Genomic DNA, 20,637 nt, shown 5'->3' on the forward strand with positions numbered 1-20,637 from the left:
AAATGATATTTTGCTACATGTGTTCTTTTCTATCAGTACTCATAATTGGCTCTGTCTCTTCCATTTTATTTGTCTCACTTCCTATCTCCTTGCCAGTCTTGCCCCAAGCTCTGAAGTTGCCATAAAATTAATATCTAGTCCTCAAGGTGTGCATCTTTTTGATTACATTTTTGTTTATTGAGTATTCTAAGTAGTAATATACATACATTGTTAATCAGGACACAGGCACTCATCCTCATTTACCAAGTTACTGGAACTTCCATGTCATAAAGGGTGAACAAATGCACAAATCATTTGCTCCAATGGAAAGCTGTCTGTAGTCAGATTTTATTGTAGAAGCTATGACCTACAAAGGTACATATGTCACCTTTTCATAACATTTAGTATGATGTAATGGAGTAGAAGGTAGTGTAGCTAGAACCATTTACAGCATTAAGAGGCAGATACCTGCATTTGGTCCTGGGCATTTAGGATCCACAGAATTTAGTTGTTCTTCCATTGGGCAAGTCATAGCTAAACGTATTATTTGTTCAGATATCCTCATTTTATATTTACTGAGTCAGATTATCTAGTTAAATTATTTAATTGAGTTACTTGTGGGACTTCGCTATGTCCAAACTGGCTGCCACCTTTCACATTGCAATAGTTGCATTTCCGAAATGGTATATTGGTTGTGAAGCAATTTGAGAGGGCCCGAGGGTGTAAAATTCCAAGCTTTTATTGTGGATTCATCAGTGCTATCATATCATACAAGTTGCTACTTTTCCTTTCCAGCTTTAGTACAACCTTCCTTTCTCTGACGTAAGCCACCCACATAATCTATTCCCCAACCTTTTCATGGAATACATGTTGTTCCTACTTGTGTCATGGGTGTGTATGTACACATAGATCAACTGTGTCCTTTTATTTCTTTAAATCTATCCCACCCACCGCTCAATGTGGGTGAAGAGATAACTGCTTAAAATTTTGAGTCTCGGGTTGACAAACTATGCTGAATCATCAGCCCTCGGCCATTGCTGCACAAGTTCCTTAGGGTAGCATCTGCTTCATTAAACTTTCTTCCATTACATCTCAGACAAGGCAATGTTTGCTGATGATTGCACTGTATCCATTTACAACTCAGTTAATGAAGCAGTCCGTAGGCCTTGAACAATCTTCAGGCTAGAGCTGATTAAGTGGAACTATATTTGTGCCACCTCTCCTTGAAGTTTAATGACACTACGCTTGTCAAATCCTCCACCATTAGCATCCTGGGCGTCACCATTGGCTAGAAACTTAACCGGACCAGCCACATAAATTCTACATCTCCAAGGTCAGTGACTGGGTATTCTGTAGTGAGTGACTCCCCACAACTACAAATCACAGGACTGAAACAAAACTCTCCACATGCTCTGATAAACGCAGCTCCCAACAAAAGAAGGAACGCATAACACAAACAGCCCACTTAATTGGTACCCCACATCCACTAATAGCACTGGCTAGTGTGTACTGTAGCAATTCAAAAGGTTTTGGGACCACTTCTAGCTAGGGCAAGGGCAGCACTCACATGGAAAACCACTACCAAATAACCTGGTTTGGAAATGGACATCCCTTCGTCGTCATTGGGTCAAAATCCTGAAACTTCCTAACAACTGTGGGAAAATGCAGTACACCAGGCAGGTGGCTCACCATCTCTCATGGGCAACAAATGATGGCCTCACCTATGGCATCCTGAATTTAAAAAATATTAATCAATTGCAAAGTGCAGGAAAAACTCCTGTACAAATAAGATATCTAAGGAAATGTCAATTGCTAAATGACAGCAGGTAACTAATAGCTTGGGTGAAGAGTTGCGCTTCACACGAGCAGGGGAGAGACCTAAAACTGAGTGAGACAGAGTGAGTGTGGGTATTGGCAATTTGGTGCACAGTGGGAATTTGGTGCAGAGGGGAAGAGGTGCTCTTTGCATTTTTTCTTTGCTATCTAACTTCTTAAATCTTCAAAGTGGACTTGCCCTGCTGCAACAGTAGAGGCTACAGGGGAGAGAAATGACTGGTGAGTAGTGGGTAAGGTCAGGTAAGTATTTACTACTTTTATCGATTATAGTTTAAGGTCATTTTTGTGGTTTATAGTTTGTATATTCTGTAGTAATGAGGATCAGGAAAGAAGGGCATTACAGTAATTGATTTAAAAGGTTTAATTTAAAGGGATAAGTCATGGCAGGAGAACTCAAAGCCGTGTTGTGCTCCTCGTGTTCCATGTGGGAAGTCGGGAACATTTCCAGTGCCCGCGGCCAGCATATGTGCCAGAAGTGGATCCAGCTCCAACTCCTGGAAGCTCGGATTTCAGAGCTGGAACGGCGGCTGGGGACACTGCAGAGCATCCGCGAGTCTGTAAGCATTGTGGATAGCACGTTTAGAGAGGTGGTCACACCGCAGATGAAGGGACTTGAATGAAAGGAATGGGTGACCACCAGGCAGTCCAAGAGAAACAGGCAGGTAATCCAGGAGTCCCGCTCGCAAATCGGTATTCCATTTTGGAGGCCGATGAGGGCGCTGGTTCTCCCAGGGAGTGCAGACAGAGCCAAGCTTCTGGCAGCACAAGCAGCCTGTCTGTACAGGAGAGTAGAAAGAGCAATAGTAATAGGGGATTCTATAGTCAGGGGAACAGATAGGCGCTACTGTGGCTGTCAACATGACTCCAGGATGGTGTGTTGCCTCCCTGGTGCCAGGGTCCGGGATGTCACTGAACAGGCATCCTGAAGGGAGAGGGTAATAAGGCAGAGGTCATGGTACATGTTGGTACCAAGACATAAGTAGAAAGATGGATGAGGTCTTGCATCAAGAAATCAGGGAGTTAGGCAGTAGACTGAAAAGCAGGACCTCTCGGGTTGTAATCTCTGGATTTCTCCCAGTGCCACATACTAGCGAGTACAGAAATAGGAGAATAGCGCAGATGAATATGTGGCTTAAGAGTTGGTGCAGGAGGGAAGGTTTTAGATTCCTGGATCACTGGAATCGTTTCTGGGGAAGGTGGGACCTGTACAAGTGGGACAAGCTACATCTAAACCAGAGCAGGACTAACATCCTTGCAGGCGGGTTTGCTAGTGCTGTTGGGATGAGTTTAAACTAATTCGGCAGGGGGATGGGACAGAGAATGTTAGCAGAATAGGGGCACATCATAATACAGTAAAACAATTGAGTCAGAGGGAGTACAGCTGCATTAAGTTTCAAGGGAATAAGGCAAGACTGGATGGCCTCTACTTTAATGCCAGGAGTACTGCAGGCAAAACGGTTGAGTTAAGGGTGAGGAATGACACATGGAATTGTGATATAGTAGCCGTTACTGAGACGTGTTTGAGGGAGGGGCAGGATTGGCAGCTCAACATTCCAGGATATAGAATCTTCAGGCGAGACAGGGGAGAGGACAAAAGAGGAGGAGGCATTGCATTATTAGTTAAGGAGTCAGTTACTGCAGTAAGGAGAGATGATATCTTGAAGTTTTGTGGGTAAAGCTTAGGAATAAAAAAGGGGCAGCCAGATAGGTGTTTATTATAGACCCCCCTGATAGTCAGCGGGAAATGGAGGAGCAAGTATGTGCACAATTCGCGGAGGCGTGTAAAAACTAATAGGGTAATTATATTAGGTGATTTCAACTTTCCCAACATTAATTGGGATAGTCATAGTGTTAAGGGCTTGAATGGAGCGGATTTCTTGAATTGTGTACAGGAGAATTTTTTAGGTCAATATGTAGAGGGTCCAAGAAGGGACGGCGCAATCCTGGACCTAATTCTGGGGAATGAAGCCGGACAGGTGGCTGACGTGGTGGTGGGGGAGCATATTAGTGATAGCAACAACATGGTACAATTTAAGCTTGTAATGGACAAAGAAATGGACAAGTTGCAAAAAAATGTTTTGGATTGGGGGAAAAGTGGATTTTAGTAAAATAAGGTAGGATCTGGCCAAGATAGACTGGGAACAGCTACTTGTGGGGGGATCTGCAGAACGGCAGTGGGGAGTGTTCAAAAAGGAAATGGGGAGGGTACAGGGTCAACATGTTCCCTCTAGGGTGATAGGAAGGAGTAACAAGCCCACAGAACCATGGATGACCAGAGATATTCAGGATAGGATGAGAAGGAAAAGAGAGGCTTTTAGCAGGTACAAGGGGAGCATCAGCAGAGGCATTAGTAGAGTACAGAAAGTGCAGGGTGAAGCTTAAGAAAGCAATTAGGGGATATGAAAAAGCTCTGGCTGGTAAAAGTAGGGAAAATCCCAGAATAACCTATTACTGTATCAATGAGAAGATAACCAGGGAGAGAGTAGGGACCAAGGGGGGCAATCTATGGATGGAGCCAGAGGACATTGGTAGAGTGATGAATGAATACTTCACATCTGTCTTCACCCAAGAGAACAAGGATGAAGGTATGGAACTCGGGATGAGAGCCTGCAAGGTTCTTGAGCAAATTGATATAGGGAGTGACAAGGTATTGGAGGTGTTGGCAGGCTTAAAAGTGGACAGATCTCCAGGTCCAGATGATTTATGTCCCAGACTGCTGAGGGAGGCATGGGAGGAGATTGCAGAGGCTCTGACCCAAATTTTTAATTCCTCTCTGGCCACGGGAGGTGCCAGAGGACTGGAGAACAGCTAACATGGTTCCACTGTTTATGAAGGGTTGTAGAGATAAGCCAGGAGGAACTACAGACCGGTGAGTCTCACATCAGTGGTAGGGAAACTTGGAGAAAATTCTGAAGGAGAGAATCTATCTCCACTTGGGAGGGGCAAGGTTTGATCAGGGGATAGTCAGCATGGCTTTGTCAGAGGGAGATCATGCCTAACAAATTTGATTGAATTTTTTGAGGTGACCAGGTGTGTAGATGAGGGTAGTGCAGTTGATGTAGCTTATATGGATTTCAGCAAAGCCTTTGACAAGGTCCCATATGGGAGACTTATAAAGAAGGCAAATGCACATGTGATACAGGGTAATATAAGGTGGATTCAAAATTGGCTTAGATGGAGAGAGGGTGATGACAGAAGGATACTTTAGTGACTGGAAGCCAGTGGCGTACCAGAGATCTGTGCTGGGTTCCCTATTGTCATTTATATAAACGACATTGATGACTGTGGGGGATAGGATTAATAAGTTTATGGATGACAAAGATTGGCCAGGTGGTTTAGTGTCTTGGGCTACAGGAAGATATAGATGGTCAAATGGGCAGATGGAATTTAACCTTGAAAAGTGTGAAGTGATACACTTTGGAAGGAGTAATTTGACAAGTATTCAATGAATGGCATGACACTGGGAAGTTCTAAGGAACAAAGGGACCTTGGCATGTGTGTCCATAGATCTCTGAAGGTGGAGGGCCATGTTAGTGGGGTGGTGAATAAGGCATATGCTTTTATCAATCAAGGCAAAGATTACAAAAGTAGGGAGGTCATGTTGGAGTTGTATAGAATCTTAGTGAGGCCACAGCTAGAGGAGTGTGCAGTTCTGGTCGCCACAGTGATTGCACTGGAGGGGATGTAGAGGAGGTTCACCAGGATGTTGCCTGGGATGAAACATGTAAGGTGAGAAGAGGTTGGATAAACTTGGGTTGTTTTCATTAGAGCAGAGAAGACTGAGGGAGCGACCTGATTGAGGTGTACAAGATTATGAGGGGCAGGGACATGGACAGGGTCGATAGGGAGCAGCTGTTCCCCTTACTTGAAGGGTCAGTCACAAGGGGACACAAGTTCAAGGTGCGGGGCAGGTGGTTTAGGGGAGATGTGAGCACTTGGCAAGTCATAACATTCAAAGCTACAGGCTAAGTGCTGGTAAATGGGATTAGGTGTTTCTGATGTGTCGGTGCAGACTTGATGAGCCAAAGCGCTTCTTCTGCACTGAGATTCACAAAACAATTTTTGAACCAAAAACCAAGGGAGTGAATTTGTTTAATAGCACATTTAAGAACCGTAAACACAGTAGAGGACTGTTACTGGAATAGTAATCCAGAAAAACCTGATTACTTGAGTTTAAATCCCATGACAGCAATGTAAATCTGCAAGTAAAAAGTAATAGTGAATATTAAACTACCATTCTGTCAATTAAAAACTCACTTAATTCACGAACGTCCTTTCCAGCTATCCTTATCAACTCCAGTCTTTACTTCCAGAGTCTCAACGATGCATTTAACTCTGAACTAGCCTAGCAAGCCCTCTGCAATGGCCAGTAATGCACAAGTGGGTGTATGTAGTGGGAACTACAAGTCATCAATCTGTTAGATGAACTTCAAACTTAGTCAAGTACAATTACTGTTACACCCCATTTTTAATGACTAAGAATCCAATTGATGTGATGTCAAGTAATTTCAGTTAGGATCCACCTTCCCCAACCGCAAGGTTTTGGCTTTAAATAATCTGGTGTCAAAATTCAAGGTAATTTATTGCATAACATTCCTACAGTATAGTAAGTGGACAATGTTCCTCCTAACAAAGGAGGTCAACATTCAAGTTCAAATTAACTTTAATAGCTTTACATGCTAACTTCTCCAAAGGTCTACCAGAATGAAATAGGTCTTTTAATATAGCGAAATAGCATACAGGCAATTACATTCATTGGAAAAGCTGAATATCCATTCTCTACTTGAGACCCCCACCATTTAGACATCAGCTACTTAACCACAACGGAAGCAAAGCTTTCTTATTTGAGCACACCAGAAAGTAAGCCAAAGATAGGCTACTAATAATCACCTATAGATTTTAAAATTCTACTTGTAGAATGTTAGTGTAGTGTTAGACTGCAATATTGTGATTATGAGGAAACTAAAGGTAGCTACTAGCAGGAATGATTAAATAAAATAGCAGACCAAGCACTATGATTGAAGAATAAAGCGGGAGCACTTGGAAGATGGAAACCCCTTCTTCTCTCTTTCCCCCCCACCCCACCAGTGAATGCAATAATAGTGACATGAACTACACAACAATGATTGCTATGTACTGTCAGCCTACCACCCAAACAGCAGGATCATCTCAGGAAGCATCACACCCCACAAGATACATCAATCAAATGTTCAGACAAGTGTTTAACCAACTCAGATTTTCTACCATTAAGATTGGCTCCATGCATTTACCACCCTCTCTGCAAACTAATGTAAACAATTGGCCTCAAGACCACATACACAAGAAAATCTATATGCTGTGGGTCAGTTCTTTCACATTTCTGATACTAAAGCAGAATATTGGAAGTATTTAACAAACAAAATAGTTAATACTTTACCCATATTCTTAAACTGAAAAAAATACTGCAGTTGTTATAATCTTTATATACCCGAAGAGAAATCTAAGTAATTGCCCACAATCTTTATGCTGTCTAAATTGAGATCCCTCAATACTAGCAAGGAAGTTGGAAATTAGTTACACTCTTCAGGAGGAATGACAGATTGAAACAACCATCTTTTAGTTTTTGTTCCTCCTAACAAAGGAGGTCAACATTTCAAGTTCAAATTAACTTTAATAGCTTTACATGCTAACTTCTCAAATTCCACCTTACAAATTGCAATTCAGCAGAATTTAATAGGTGCAAAACATTACTGTTGTAAAGACTTCAATGTAGGTTCAAGTCAGCCGGGGCACTGATTATCTGGAAGCCATACAAAAAAAGAAAATGCAGAAATTATACACAAATCAAATTGCTTCTCTAAACCTACATAATGTTTTATATAACTTTTTGCCCTTCAATATGAATGTTAGCCTCACAGGGGCTGGAATACTGCAATTTCTAACTGGCCAGCATTGCATATTGAACCACTCCTGTGCATGCATGGCTTAAACCTTACTGATTAATGGCCAAGTTATATAAAGCTACGGATTTTATAGAAACCCCATTTAAAAGTAGGTTTATTGAGTGTAAAACTCTGATAATAGTGTTTCTTATTTGAAAACACCACAGGAATGAGCCTGTAATACATTTGCTTAGGCTTGCTGCATTTTATATTGCTCAGATCATACAAACATGCACCACCATTGCAAATTTACAGGTAGTTTTTCCTCATACATTAACTCTCTCCAGAAGCATCTTAGATCAACATCGTTTAAGAGTTGAAAGATCTGTATTTTACTACTGAGCAGAGTCTGTACAATCTCCTAGTAGGTTGTTTTCTAGAGAAAACAAAAATAAATATTTAGAATAGGAAGACAGATAGCGACAGATTGCATAAATTAGAACAGCCCATGTACAATAAACAAAAAAGAACTACAATTACAAAAATAAAGATGCAATACAGGAATGCAGTTACAACATCTGGTTTCCCTCAAAACTAATGCCAAATTTCTCACATTTGTACACAAGGTATTTTTTAGCAACCATCTAATAGGAAGCCAACACTGTGCAGATCATAGCACAAGTAGATCTTTGCACAACTCAAAACTTTTTATTAAATACAAATACATGTAGTTAGATTACTCTAGAAAAAAGTGCACATACATTTTACCAGTTGATTGGCAAGCTTCATTTTAAAATAGTTGTAGATATGCCAGTTTGACATAATTGGCTGATTTAACACAGCACTTGAATTTTTTAGTCCATAAGTAAACTATTAAGTGATAAAGAATATCGAACAGAAATGCTACTACAGAACGTTCAAAACACTGAAGGGCATATACATTTAAACACCCCATGACTTAAACTTCCCACCCCAGCAGTCAACACTGCAAAAGGATGGCGTTCCTCAAGTCACTTATCACAATGCTGGATTTCTGATCCTGTTTGCACATGGGAGAAGAGATTCAACAACTCGTGAAGCAGCACAACGCACCATGTAGTCTGATAATTCAGCAGCTGCAAATGCAAATTCTCATGCCATCATTAAATCAGGTCAGCCACATTCATAGGCATTTCTTCCACAGTTGTATTGTAGAATGTCTCAATATCACGAAGAATCCTTTTATCCTCTTCAGTAACAAAGTTAATAGCAACACCTTTCCTTCCAAAGCGACCCCCACGTCCAATTCTGTTTAAAGAATAAAAGTAGTTACATCTTCAAACTATTGAAAAATAAAGTACAAGGTAATATCCTGGTACAATGGGTGAAGAAAAAGGATTTCTCAAATTCCAATATGAAGCTGTATTTCTGTTGTTTCCTTACTCTGTATTCCCTGTCCAAAATTAAGCATTGCACAATGCAATACAGACTAAGCCACACTTAATGAACTACTCAAGTTCTTTTGTTTAGATGAATTTGAAAAATACTAACCTGTGAATATAGTTCTCACGATTTGTAGGCAAGTCATAGTTAATAACTAGAGACACCTGCTGCACATCAATGCCACGAGCCTTTAAGAGAATATTCAAATTAGCTTATAAAATTGGTTTGTACAAAATTACTGCAGAAACACATTTTACATCAAGATCTTGGCTGCTCTAGAGCAGCTTATGGTCTTCCTTCCTCTGCATTAAGCAATAAAAGAACGCCTCCCTGGGCCAAGCAGGAGCCATGAGGAATGGACTGACTTCTGCCATTACAATTTTCAGGCATCAGCAACTGGGTGCAAGGACCTCAAAATAAAGTCAATGCAATTTTTAGCAGCCAAACCTTGCACATGTCAATTTACATACCAGCAAGTCAGTAGTGATAAGTACACGGCTAGATCCTGAGCGGAATTCCCTCATAATCACGTCACGTTCTTTCTGGTCCATATCGCCATGCTGCAATTGAGTCATAGAAAGATACTGCATTTACAGACATTATATCAAGTTGTCAAAAGCAATTATTATTCTAGTTTAATCTGACTGGCAATAACTGACCATTGCTTGGATTAATTAACCAAAATGAGAGGAAAAGAATCTTGCGAAAAAGCTGCAACAAAACAAATAAACCACTTACTCTAATTAATTTATGCAGAAAGTTGCAACAACCAGATAATGTTCAGCTTAAATGAAAAAACTTTGGCAAGATACAAGAACAGTGGAACTATACTACAGATGAGAATTAATACCTTCAAAGACAAGATAAAACTGCAGAAACCTTACCAATGCAGAGACAGTGAAGTCTCTTGCGTGCATTTTCTCAGTTAGCCAATCAACCTTCCTCCTCGTGTTAAGGAAAATCACAGCTTGTGTTATTGTTAGAGTTTCGTATAGGTCACACAGCGTGTCCAACTTCCATTCCTGTCAGGATAAAATCGTAAGTTTGAATCAAGCCTCCAATAACTATTTAACTTTTAATTCTATCCTGAAGAGGGGATTTTAAACTTTGTTTAATGCACCTCTCTCTCCACATTGATGTAAAATTGCTTGATACCCTCAAGGGTGAGCTCCTCTTTTTTCACAAGGATACGGATTGGATCACGCATAAACTTTTTGGTGACCTCCAAGACATCGCTGGGCATGGTAGCAGATAACAAAACCACCTAAAGAAAGAAAATTATTTAAAGCACTTTAAAGTTCTTTCCAGTATGCCCTTCGCACCAATCCCCCTCATTGGAAATCTTGTCTCTGCACAAATTTCAGCAATTTATTAGATATATTTATGTACATTTGTTAGTTCTGTAATTACTCTAGGAAGGTAGCTCAATATCCCAATTATTCAGTCTATAATGCACTTTTGTTCCAGCTATTGTATCCCTCAAATTACCGTCCACATTTCTATATAATCAAAGCAAAGGTATACAAAAGTAAAGATGGAGCACAATGTTAAATACCAACCAAAATGTTGCATGCCCCCGTTCGATTATTTCCCAGTCTCTAATCCTTGTTCATCCACAGATTATTTCATTTCACCCCGCATCTCAATGTGCAACACAGGATCAACCAGTCATCCATTAAAAACTGTAGCACAGAATCTTGAGACAAAGGACACTGGACATTAAGAAAGAGGTCCACCTTGGACTCATTTGCAATGCTGTGCATTTTTTCTTCTTCCTCGGTGTACTCTACTAGCATTATTACAAAAGGCAGGGGTACCTGAATTTTGTAATTTTAGCAGAGTGCTTAAGAAGAAGGCAGGTTGGTAACACCATGAATTCGGACACTTCACTGCTGCCCATGTACTATCTACTGGAAGCGATTTCTTACTCAGGTTACCTCCTGTTGGAAAACAGACCAGCATACCTGAATGTTTGTGCTCAGCTTCTGAAAAATCTCATAGATTTGATCTTTGAATCCACGACTCAACATTTCATCAGCTTCATCTAAAACAAACATCTTGATCCACCTAGAAGCTGTAAAAATCATTTAAACTAAGTTAAAGTACTATTCTGTGGAGTAGCTTCCAAAAACCTGGTACACATTCACATAAACCTCCACAGCAATCAATGGCAAGTTTTTCATTCAAACAGTAAATGGCAAACACACAGAGACAGAGCCCAGGGCGAGAGCTGCTTACTGGCACCTTTCACCAGACATTGGTTACAACGTTTTGACCCAAGGGACTCTAGCAACCTGAATTCTAAATCGCAGTTTCTGACTAACCTTAGACCCAATTCCAAGTCTGTTTTTTTAATTAGTTAAAATACGTGCATACCCAACTATAAAACAGAGTGATCAGTTCAGAAGTTTGTCTCCATTTCAGGTCAGTCCCGAAAGATGGAAAAAGCATCATTCCACTCTGAAAAACTTGAGGACTTGGGATTTGAGATCAGTACTCACATATATATCCCCTGTTCAACATGTCGAACACTCTCCCTGGAGTTCCTACAACAATGTTGGGAGCTTCTGCGTTCAGCTTCTGCATCTCACTTCGTACATTGGTGCCACCAATGCAGGCATGGCAAGTGGCACCCATGTAATCCCCAAGGGCCAGGATTACCTTCTGGATCTAAAAAAGGGTATAGATTCACTTAACCCTGTCATTAAAATATATTTGATGGTACAAAAACTATTTGTTGATTTGATGCTGTAGTTAAACACTGAGCATTTAACATTTACCTACTGAAACACTCCTTTGAATAAATATGCAAGGTACAACATTGGAATGTGAAGTGAAAAAAGATTTATTCTTGATATAATTATTTGATACTTATTCAATTTTAGCTTGCCATTATCCAGAGACCATCAACAGTCCAAGAATAAACCCACAAAATTAGAAACTGTCAGGAATCCTGCACTGTTTTTGGGAGAGAGAAGTAAAGAGAATTCTTTAAAATCAACCACCCCCCATTTTTGTTAAAGAAACCTGTCTGAAGCCCCTTAAGCTTATCATTTGGTGCCACTCTCTTCTCCAGTGATGCAAGTGGCGAGAAAAAAAGATGCACACTGTATATTAGGATTAAGCAGAGAGCAATCACTACAACAAATTTCCAACTAGGGGACTGCAGAATCTTCAGCTCAATCCTTGCCCACATTTTGCACTGAATTGCACCCATTTAAAAACAAAGTAGAGGAAAAGGCACTGTTTCTTCTGCTTGAGATTTACATAGTCAGGAACAGGAGTAGGGGCTACCTAAGCCTGCTCCAGCATTCAACATCATGGTCGATCTGTGTCCCAATTTCCTATGCTCATTTCTTCATTCCAGCGGTAACAAAAAAAATCTCATTTAAATGAGCTGACCTTATGTTAATTGCCATTTGCAGAACTGAATTCCTAACTTCTAACAGCCTTTGCCTGAATAAGTGCTTCTTAATCTCACTCCTGAAAGATCTGGTTCTAATTTTTAGGCTATTTTTAGCCCCCTAGTTCTAGGCTCCCTGAGCATCAAAAATAATTCCTATCTGCCCTATCAGTTTCCCTTAGAATCTGACCTTTCCCATTATCATCTAAATTCCATGCAATGCAAATTTCTCCCTGTAATTTAGCCTTGGAGGCCAAGTATCATTCTGGTAAATCTAAACTGAGCTCCTCTAAAGCCAATATATTTTCAACTGTGTGGCTTTGTACAGCTGTAGCATAATTTCTCCCTGATTTTTAGATTTCTAGATACAAGGTATTTTTTGAATTATTTTCTGTATCGGTGCATGACATTTTAATGATCTATGTATTGAAGCCTCAAAGTCTCCTTGGATTGCTACTGTTTCTGGCTTTTCACTATTTAGAAAGTACTCTGATCTATTGCTTTTCGATATCCGGATGGATGAGGAATCATTTGAGTAGCCAGTATTGAGCTTTGAGTAAGCAAATAGGCAAGTTTTATAGTCACATTTTGCACTGAAGTGATACACTATGTTACATATGGTGGATGAGGAACCAATGGATAATGCTGACATGGACTTTCAGAAGGTTGCACAGATTAGCAATGGAAGTGCAGGAGTCAACCTTGTGACAGACTGATCATTGGTTGAAAGGTGTAAAGTGTAAGTGAGGGAACATATTGCGTGATATGACAAGGAGTGTTCCCTTGTGATCTGTATATGCTATTCAATATGATGACTTGGTTGAAGGAAGAGTGTTGTATAGCCTAGTTTGCAGATTGACATCAAATTAAGAGGCAGAGGAATTTGTTTAGATGGAAACAAAGTTATAAAACAGACCAATTGAGGGGCCTAGATGGAAATTCAATATGGGAAGAGAGAAGTTCTCCACTTTGGACAAGCAAAAGACGAGTCAGAAACTTCATAGTGACAAACTGATCAAAAGGAGCTAAAGATACTATGTACACAAGTCACTAAACATTAGTGCATAGGTACATTAAGTCAAAAAGGCTAATGGAAAGCTGATTTATATTTCAAGGAGGTTGGTGAAATTGCATCTGGTGTACTTCATTCAGTTTTGGGCACCAAAACTTTAAATAAAGGGCAGTGAAAAGGAATACAGTGCAGATTCAAGTGGCAGTTGTACCTACATGAAGTCCTATCCAATAACACCAGAATACACATACAAGTGGACCTTGCACTATTAAGGTGACATTCAGACCACAAGCCTCACTGAATAGACCACCTTGTACCTGCTGTGCCAGTTCTCTGGTAGGAGCCAGCACCAAGGCCTGTGATTCTTTCATATCCAGCTCTAGCTGTTGCAGGATTGAGATTGCAAATGTGGCTGTTTTGCCAGTTCCAGACTGGGCTTGGGCAATGACATCAAAACCTGAATTAATGAGAAATCAGAAGTTACCTTTGAACAGAAAAAAGGCATTTAAAATATTAAATTCTGTTTAATGTAAGCAATACACTTAGAAGCTTGTAGGGATTGACTCCTATCAGTCAACAATCCTAAATGTCAACAAATTGTGTACATCTAATGCAATAATGTTCAAAGCCAGCATCGGAAGCCCAGGGGCAGACAATGGCCAAGATCAAGAAGAAGTAGATATATCCACTCAGTCAGGCCCCTCACCCCAAAGATAGATTTATGGCTGACAAAGTTCTATGAGTGATCAGTAAAGAAGTTTCTCACCATTGCATATCAGTCCCGAAAGATGGTAAAACATCATTTCACTCTAGATTTAGGTTGAGGTAAGATCTGATGTACCAAGCCATGTAACAAGATTTTACTATCAAAAGGTAGTCTTAGCTACCACAAACAATGCCAAACCACTTGAATAATAGTATTTAATATTCACCTTTAATACATGGCATAATTGCCCTCTGCTGAATGGCAGAAGGTTTTTCAAATCCATATGCGTAAATTCCTCTAAGAAGGGTCTCCTTCAGGTTCATGTCATCAAAGTTATCAACAATTTCATTCCAGTTACTCTGTTGGGGCAATGAAGAAAGAGAAACCATTTTAAGTTAACTCAGGCAACAAGAAAATCTCTTTAAGAAAGCACAATGTTGAATACTATACTCACTTCAATAACACCATCTGGGTCCATTCCATCTGGGCCATGTTCTTTAGAGCTGCAAAAATTCAAAAGGACGATTTCTAAATTAAGTGGTGTGCACTTCCAAATCCGTCAACACTTTAATGGCTCTCCCCAAACCAACCCCTTCATTAATCAAATAAAAGCAAAAAACTGCAGATGCTGGAAATCCAAAACAAAAATAAAAATACCTGGAAAAACTCAGCAGGTCTGGCAGCATCTGCAGAGAGGAGCACAGTTAACGTTTCGAGTCCGTATGACTGTTCTGTTGAAGAGTCCTACGGACTCGAAACGTTAACTGTGTTCCTCTCCGCAGATGCTGCCAGACCTGCTGAGTTTTTGCAGGTATTTTTATTTTTCCCTTCATTAATCAAGTTGATTCCCTCATTTAACTGCAGGGAGAAGTTCTAAGTTGCCAAACAAAACAAAACGCTTTGCCCTTCCCCTGGCCAGAACTGGAGTGGAGGAGCAAGAAAACCCTTCTCAACTTGGGCTCCTTAAAAACGAGAAACAAGGTCACGGATTGCTGAAGCCAAATGCCGCAAGTTAAACATCTTGTTGAAAAATTAATTTCAGAAGGTTTGGTATTGAACCCAGCCCCAGGCAGTAGCGACTCGAGCACTGGTACAGGCCACGACCCCTCCCATCCACGTGTCCGCACCCGTTTCACCTCGTGCGGCAGCCGGGGGCGGAGCCGCCTGAAGCCGCTTGCTTACTGGAGTCAGAGCATCTCTCAGATCTCCACCGGGGGGGGGCATCAATATCTCCACCCGGGGAAGGAAGAAAGACAGTCAACATCAGCCTCCCCTCCGGGGGGGGGGGGGGAGACAATCAATATCATCCACCCCCTGGGGGGGGCGGCGAAGCGTCATCACCCACCCGGGAGGGGCATCAATATCTCCACCCGGCGGGGGGGGGGGAGAGAGACACACAATCAATATCATCCACCCCCCGGGGGGGGCGAAGCGTCAACATCACCCACCCGGGGGGGGGGAAAGAGAGAGAGAGACACAATCAATATCATCCACCCCCGGGGGGGGGGGGGCGAAGCGTCAACATCACCCACCCTGGGGGGGGGGGAAGAGAGAGAGACACAATCAATATCATCCACCCCCGGGGGGGGGGGCGAAGCGTCAACATCACCCACCCGGGAGGGGCATCAATATCTCCACCCGGCGGGGGGAGAGAGAGAGAGAGACAATCAATATCATCCACCCCCCGGGGGGGGGGGGGGGGGGGGGCGAAGCGTCAACATCACCCACCCGGGAGGGGCATCAATATCTCCACCCGGCGGGGGGAGAGAGAGAGAGACAATCAATATCATCCACCCCCCCGGGGGGGGGGGGGGGGGCGAAGCGTCAACATCACCCACCCGGGGGGGGGCCAATAAACATCAAACACCCGAATGAGAAGGGGGGGGGGGGGGTAAGGAGACAGTCAACATCACCTACCCGTGGGGAGGGGGCGCCCGTCAACCTCACCCACCTGGAAGAGGGGGCCATCAACATCACCCTTTGGGGGGGCGGGGGGGCGCCCGTCGACCTTACCCACCCCAATCAGATACGAGAAGCACAAGGTTCGCTTCCATACGGGCGCCATTTCGGTGGCGGAGGCGGCTCCGGCTCCATCTCCCCTCCCCTCCCCCTATCCCCTATGCAACAAACACCGCGGCTCATCCCCGCCCCCTCCCCACTCCTCCTCGCTCTCTTAATGGGGTTATTTATTTTATTGGGGGGGATTATTTATTTTGTGCGGGAGTGAGGTGGTGAGGGATGTGTGTGTGTGTGTGAGAGAGAAAGATGATAGAGCCCTCCAGCTGCTAACCTGTAATCCGCAGAGCCACACGACATTTTCTCCACCCGCCGCCGCCGCCACTGACACCGCCTCACTGAAAGGAAGCGCAAACTCCGGGTGGCGCCTATTTATACCCTCGCCGCCCGGCCACTTCCGGTGCCCGTTCAAACACGCCGGCGAAGCGGTTTAACGGCTCCCCACCGCCCCCCCCCCCCTCACGCTGAGCGCGGCTGCCTGACCCGCCAGCACACCGACTGTCCCCGATCGCACCGACGTCCCGCCAAGCGCGGTTGCCCTCCGTTCAGAAACGGTGCTCGCCCTATTTTTTCGCGGCGGATGAATATGGTTAGAGGGAGGAGGAGGGAGGGACGGGACGGGACGGGGAGGAACGAAGATGTTGAGAGCGCTCCTCGCTGACGGGGTTTCCCGAAGTGCCCCTGGCGGCAGGCTGAGCGAGTGGGGCCTGGGCCTAAATTATTACAGCCTGGGCCCTGGCTTGGTCTACTCACACTCACAAGTCTCCCGTCCCCGACTCGGACCCAGGGAATATATCTGCTATGTACGTTTTTTTTAAAAAAAAATTACCAGAAGGTATAAAGAGAATCCTAATGCTAAACAGTGTTCAGAAAATGTATTTATTCAATACCTCAGCCCTGTCTGACCAGGTTAAAAAAAAACATCCACACGTGCAAGATCTGTCCACTTTCAAGTGAATTTGTTCCACAATCTGGCACTGCAAGGGGGAGATTGCACTTTTGAAATCCCAACTGTGTAACCGCAGACCCTGTGCTCACCACAACGTTTTGGCAGCTGCTTAGGGCGGTGACCAACTCTCCCACGGAGAGAATTGAGGGACTTCCTGGCATTTGGGTCCATGAGAGTGGTGGAGGGTGCCAGAGCTGTGAGAGCAAAGATGCCAGAGGGTGCCTGAGCTGAGAGAGGGCACCAGCAGGAGAAGAGCGGGTGCTGCGCAGGCATAAGTTTCATAGGTCCAAATTATCAGAACAACAGGCTCGCAGATGCTTGCAACGTGGGACAAGTGGGTTCAATTACGGCACAATCCTGTAAAATAGGGCAAAATACTGCGGATGCTGGAAGATCTGTAGAAGAGTCATGTGGATTCGAAACGTTACTTCTGTCTCTCTCCACAGATGTTGTCAGACTTGCTGAGGTTTTCCAGCATTTTTTTGTTTTTGTTCCTGTAAAATAAGGGGTGGTTGGTCATCTTGGCAGCTACCCACCTGCTCAATCAGACTCCCCTTTTAATGCCCGGGTACCCTATTGCTCATGCTCACATTGGCTGTTCCCCTGATGGCCCCCATCTCCACTCCCTTAGGTCCAAGGGGTGCAGACTTGAATGGATTGGACTTGAACTGGTTTTGTCATTCACCATCATTTCTGTCTTTTTTGTTACAGGCTGGGGGATGTAAAGCATCATCGAATCTTGCTCTTGTCTGCTAAAACTCTTCACTGTTCCAGGATCACCCTGGAATGAAAAGATAACCCCCACTTATTTTCTCTACTGCAAAACATATTCTTAAACACCTCTCCCCTGCCTCTTTTCCCTTCATGCCCAACAACAAATGCAAGGAGCTCACACATTTGATTCTCACTAAGATTGAGACCATGTGCTCAGTTGTCTTGGCTGCTTTCCTCATTTTCCCCTTGTCCACTGGGCCCAACTTCCTCTAAGATTCCCCCTTCCCTAAATCTGAGCTCACAACTTTCTCTAGTTTTTCTTGTATCTCCTCTTTAAGCATGTCCATGAGATACACAACCTGCTCCCTTGATCCTAATCTACCAAATTTCCCTTCCTAGCTCCCATGTTAGCTGATATTGTAACAGTTCTGTCTCCTCAGGTATTGTTCCCCTCCCCTTAAAATCTGCTGTCAGTGCCCCTCTCCTCAAAAACTATTCTGTCCTTGCAAACTACTGCCCCATCTCCAACCTCCCTTTCCAAACCTGTGCCCATCTTTCCTGAAACTCAATCTTTGAATCCCTCCAACAGGCTTTGACCACTATCACAATACCAAAACAGCTCTTAGCAAAGTGAGAAATGACATCCTATATAGGTTAGCCAATTCAGAATTCTGAGAGATTTTTTCTCCAACCATGATGGTGTCACCGATTGACCTTTGACCTTTCATTTCCAAACCCACAATAAAGCCATCATTTTTTCTTTTGAAAAAGACCTCTGAATCAGGTCTCTCGACAGAAAGCTTTCTAAGTTTGGCTTTTAGGCTTTTTTAATCAATGCAATATTTCTAGTAAGGCTGGAAGCAGCACTCTCTCTTACCTCAAGTCTCAGTCTCTCAAGACTTTCTTTGTAGCTGAGCTCTGGGGAGCCACTAAAGCTTTCTAGGCAGGGCTGGACTGGTAAATATGAATTTTCCAGGCAGGCAGGGGCAGTTGAATGTTCAGACAGTTGCCCATTGAACATAAGAATATAAGACCTAGGAGCAGGAGTAGGCAATTCAGCCCTCGAGCCTGCCCCACCATTCATTACAATCACGGCTGATCTCATTTCGGCCTCAACTTCAATTTCCCGCCCTCTCCCCAACTTTTCAACCCTTTACTAATTAAAATCTGTCAATCTCCTCCTTAAATTTATTCAGTGTCCCAGCATCCACCGCACTCTGAGGTAATGAATTCCACAGATTCACGACCCTTTGAGAAAAGTAATTCCTCCCCATCTCTGATTTAAATCTACCACCCCCTAGCCTAAAACTATGGCCTCTCATTCTAGAATGCCCCACAAGGGGAACGTTCGCTCCATGTTTATTTTGTCTATCCCCTTTAGCATCTTATATACCTCAATTAGATTTTCTCTCATCCTTCTAAACTCTAGCGAGTATAGTCCTAAGACTGCTCAATTTCTCCTCATTAGACAAGCCCCGCATCTCTGGAATCAATCTAGTGAACCTCCTCTGAATCGCCTCCAGTGCAACTACATCCTTCCTCAAGTAAGCGGACCAAAACTGTGCACAGTACTCCAGGTGCAGTCTCACCAATGCCGTGTACAGTTGCAACAACGCTTCCCTATTTTTATACTCTATTCCTTTAGCAATAAATACCAAAATTCTATTTGCTTTCCTTATTACCTGCTGTACCTGCATACTAGCTTTCAGCGATTCATGCACGAGGACACCTAGATCTCTCTGCATTGAAACATTCTGAAGTTTCTCTCCATTTAAATAATAAGTCACCCTTTTATTCTTCCAACCAAAATGGATAACCTCACACTTACCCACGTTAAATGCCATGTGCCCATTCACCTAACCTGTCCATATCCATTTGTAAATTTCTTATTTCTTCATTACAACTTAGTTTCCCACCTATTTTGGTGTCATCTGCAAAGTTAGCTATAGTACCTTCTATCCGTGAATCCAAGTCATTAATATAGGACCGAACCCTGTGGCACCCCACTAGTTAGAGCTTGCCATCCAGAAAAAGACCCATTTATCCTGACTCTCTGCTTTCTGTTGGTTAGCCAATCCACCAGATTCACTCTCAATCTCCCTCTTGGCTTGGCTGTCTCCCTTTGTTCTCTAACTTCTCTTTCTCAGTCTCAACACTCAAAGTCAGGTTAATTCGATGGTCCCTCACTCATTTTCAGGCTCAATGCCAGCCACCCGTCGGATAAAATCAGGCAGGGCAGCAAGCAGTAATGTTAGTGGCAAATACCTGTGATCGCCATGATGCAAATGTTCCATATCACGCGCAGGAGTGCTGCCTGTGAACATTCAGTTAAATGGACTCTGTGGCCACTGGAAGCTGATTAATGGAATCCTATTATTTTAAAATCTTCTGGACTGCTTTAAGTAGCTGCTCAGAGATTGAGAGTGAGTGTGGTAGTCTCCTGGCCATTCCGGGGTTGGGGGGTGGTGGTGGGGGCGGGTGGGGGGGCGGGGGGGGGGGTTGCGGGCGGTGGCGGTGTGTGTGGTGTTAGCAACCTTAATCCTAGATATCTGTCACAAAGTTGGCCTTTCCTTCCTCAACCTGCCTGCAGCCTTTGACACAACTAGCCGCACCATCCTTCTCCAGTGCCTCTCCACTGTCGTCCAGCTGGGTAGGACTGCACTCGCTTGTTATCTTCCATTGCACTTCCATTGTTATCTATCTAATTGTAACCAGAGAATCATCTGTAATGACTTCACC

General features: G+C 43.1%; 1 protein-coding gene and 3 non-coding genes across 6 annotated transcripts; all 4 read right to left on the minus strand.

Moving 5' to 3' along the window:
* Positions 1-6,378: 6,378 nt before the first annotated feature.
* LOC121290335 (eukaryotic initiation factor 4A-II) lies at positions 6,379-16,621 on the minus strand. 3 transcript variants are annotated; one of them, XR_005945773.1, is made up of 12 exons: positions 16,510-16,621; positions 14,674-14,722; positions 14,446-14,578; positions 13,831-13,970; positions 11,600-11,768; positions 11,063-11,172; positions 10,219-10,362; positions 9,983-10,120; positions 9,569-9,658; positions 9,207-9,286; positions 8,769-8,963; positions 6,379-7,594 (listed from the first exon to the last, which is right to left on the minus strand). XR_005945773.1 is itself a non-coding variant. In XM_041210673.1 (11 exons), the coding sequence occupies exons 1-11, from the start codon at positions 16,533-16,535 to the stop codon at positions 8,819-8,821; spliced, it is 1,224 nt and encodes a 407-aa protein (XP_041066607.1). In that variant the 5' UTR covers positions 16,536-16,621; the 3' UTR covers positions 6,379-8,818. The 3 variants fall into 3 exon arrangements, 1 of the variants encoding a protein (XP_041066607.1); XR_005945772.1 differs by having other exon boundaries at positions 6,379-8,112; XM_041210673.1 differs by having other exon boundaries at positions 6,379-8,963.
* Positions 10,779-10,955, minus strand: LOC121275555. The gene has a single exon (XR_005942512.1). It is a non-coding gene; the product is annotated as a small nucleolar RNA SNORA81 (small nucleolar RNA).
* LOC121275557 lies at positions 11,489-11,559 on the minus strand. Its single transcript, XR_005942514.1, has one exon. It is a non-coding gene; the product is annotated as a small nucleolar RNA SNORD2 (small nucleolar RNA).
* On the minus strand, positions 14,254-14,323 carry LOC121275556. The gene has a single exon (XR_005942513.1). It is a non-coding gene; the product is annotated as a small nucleolar RNA SNORD2 (small nucleolar RNA).
* Positions 16,622-20,637: the final 4,016 nt, after the last annotated feature.

Source organism: Carcharodon carcharias, chromosome 2 (assembly GCF_017639515.1).
Source record: "Carcharodon carcharias isolate sCarCar2 chromosome 2, sCarCar2.pri, whole genome shotgun sequence".
NCBI classification, from domain to species: Eukaryota; Metazoa; Chordata; class Chondrichthyes; order Lamniformes; family Lamnidae; genus Carcharodon; species Carcharodon carcharias.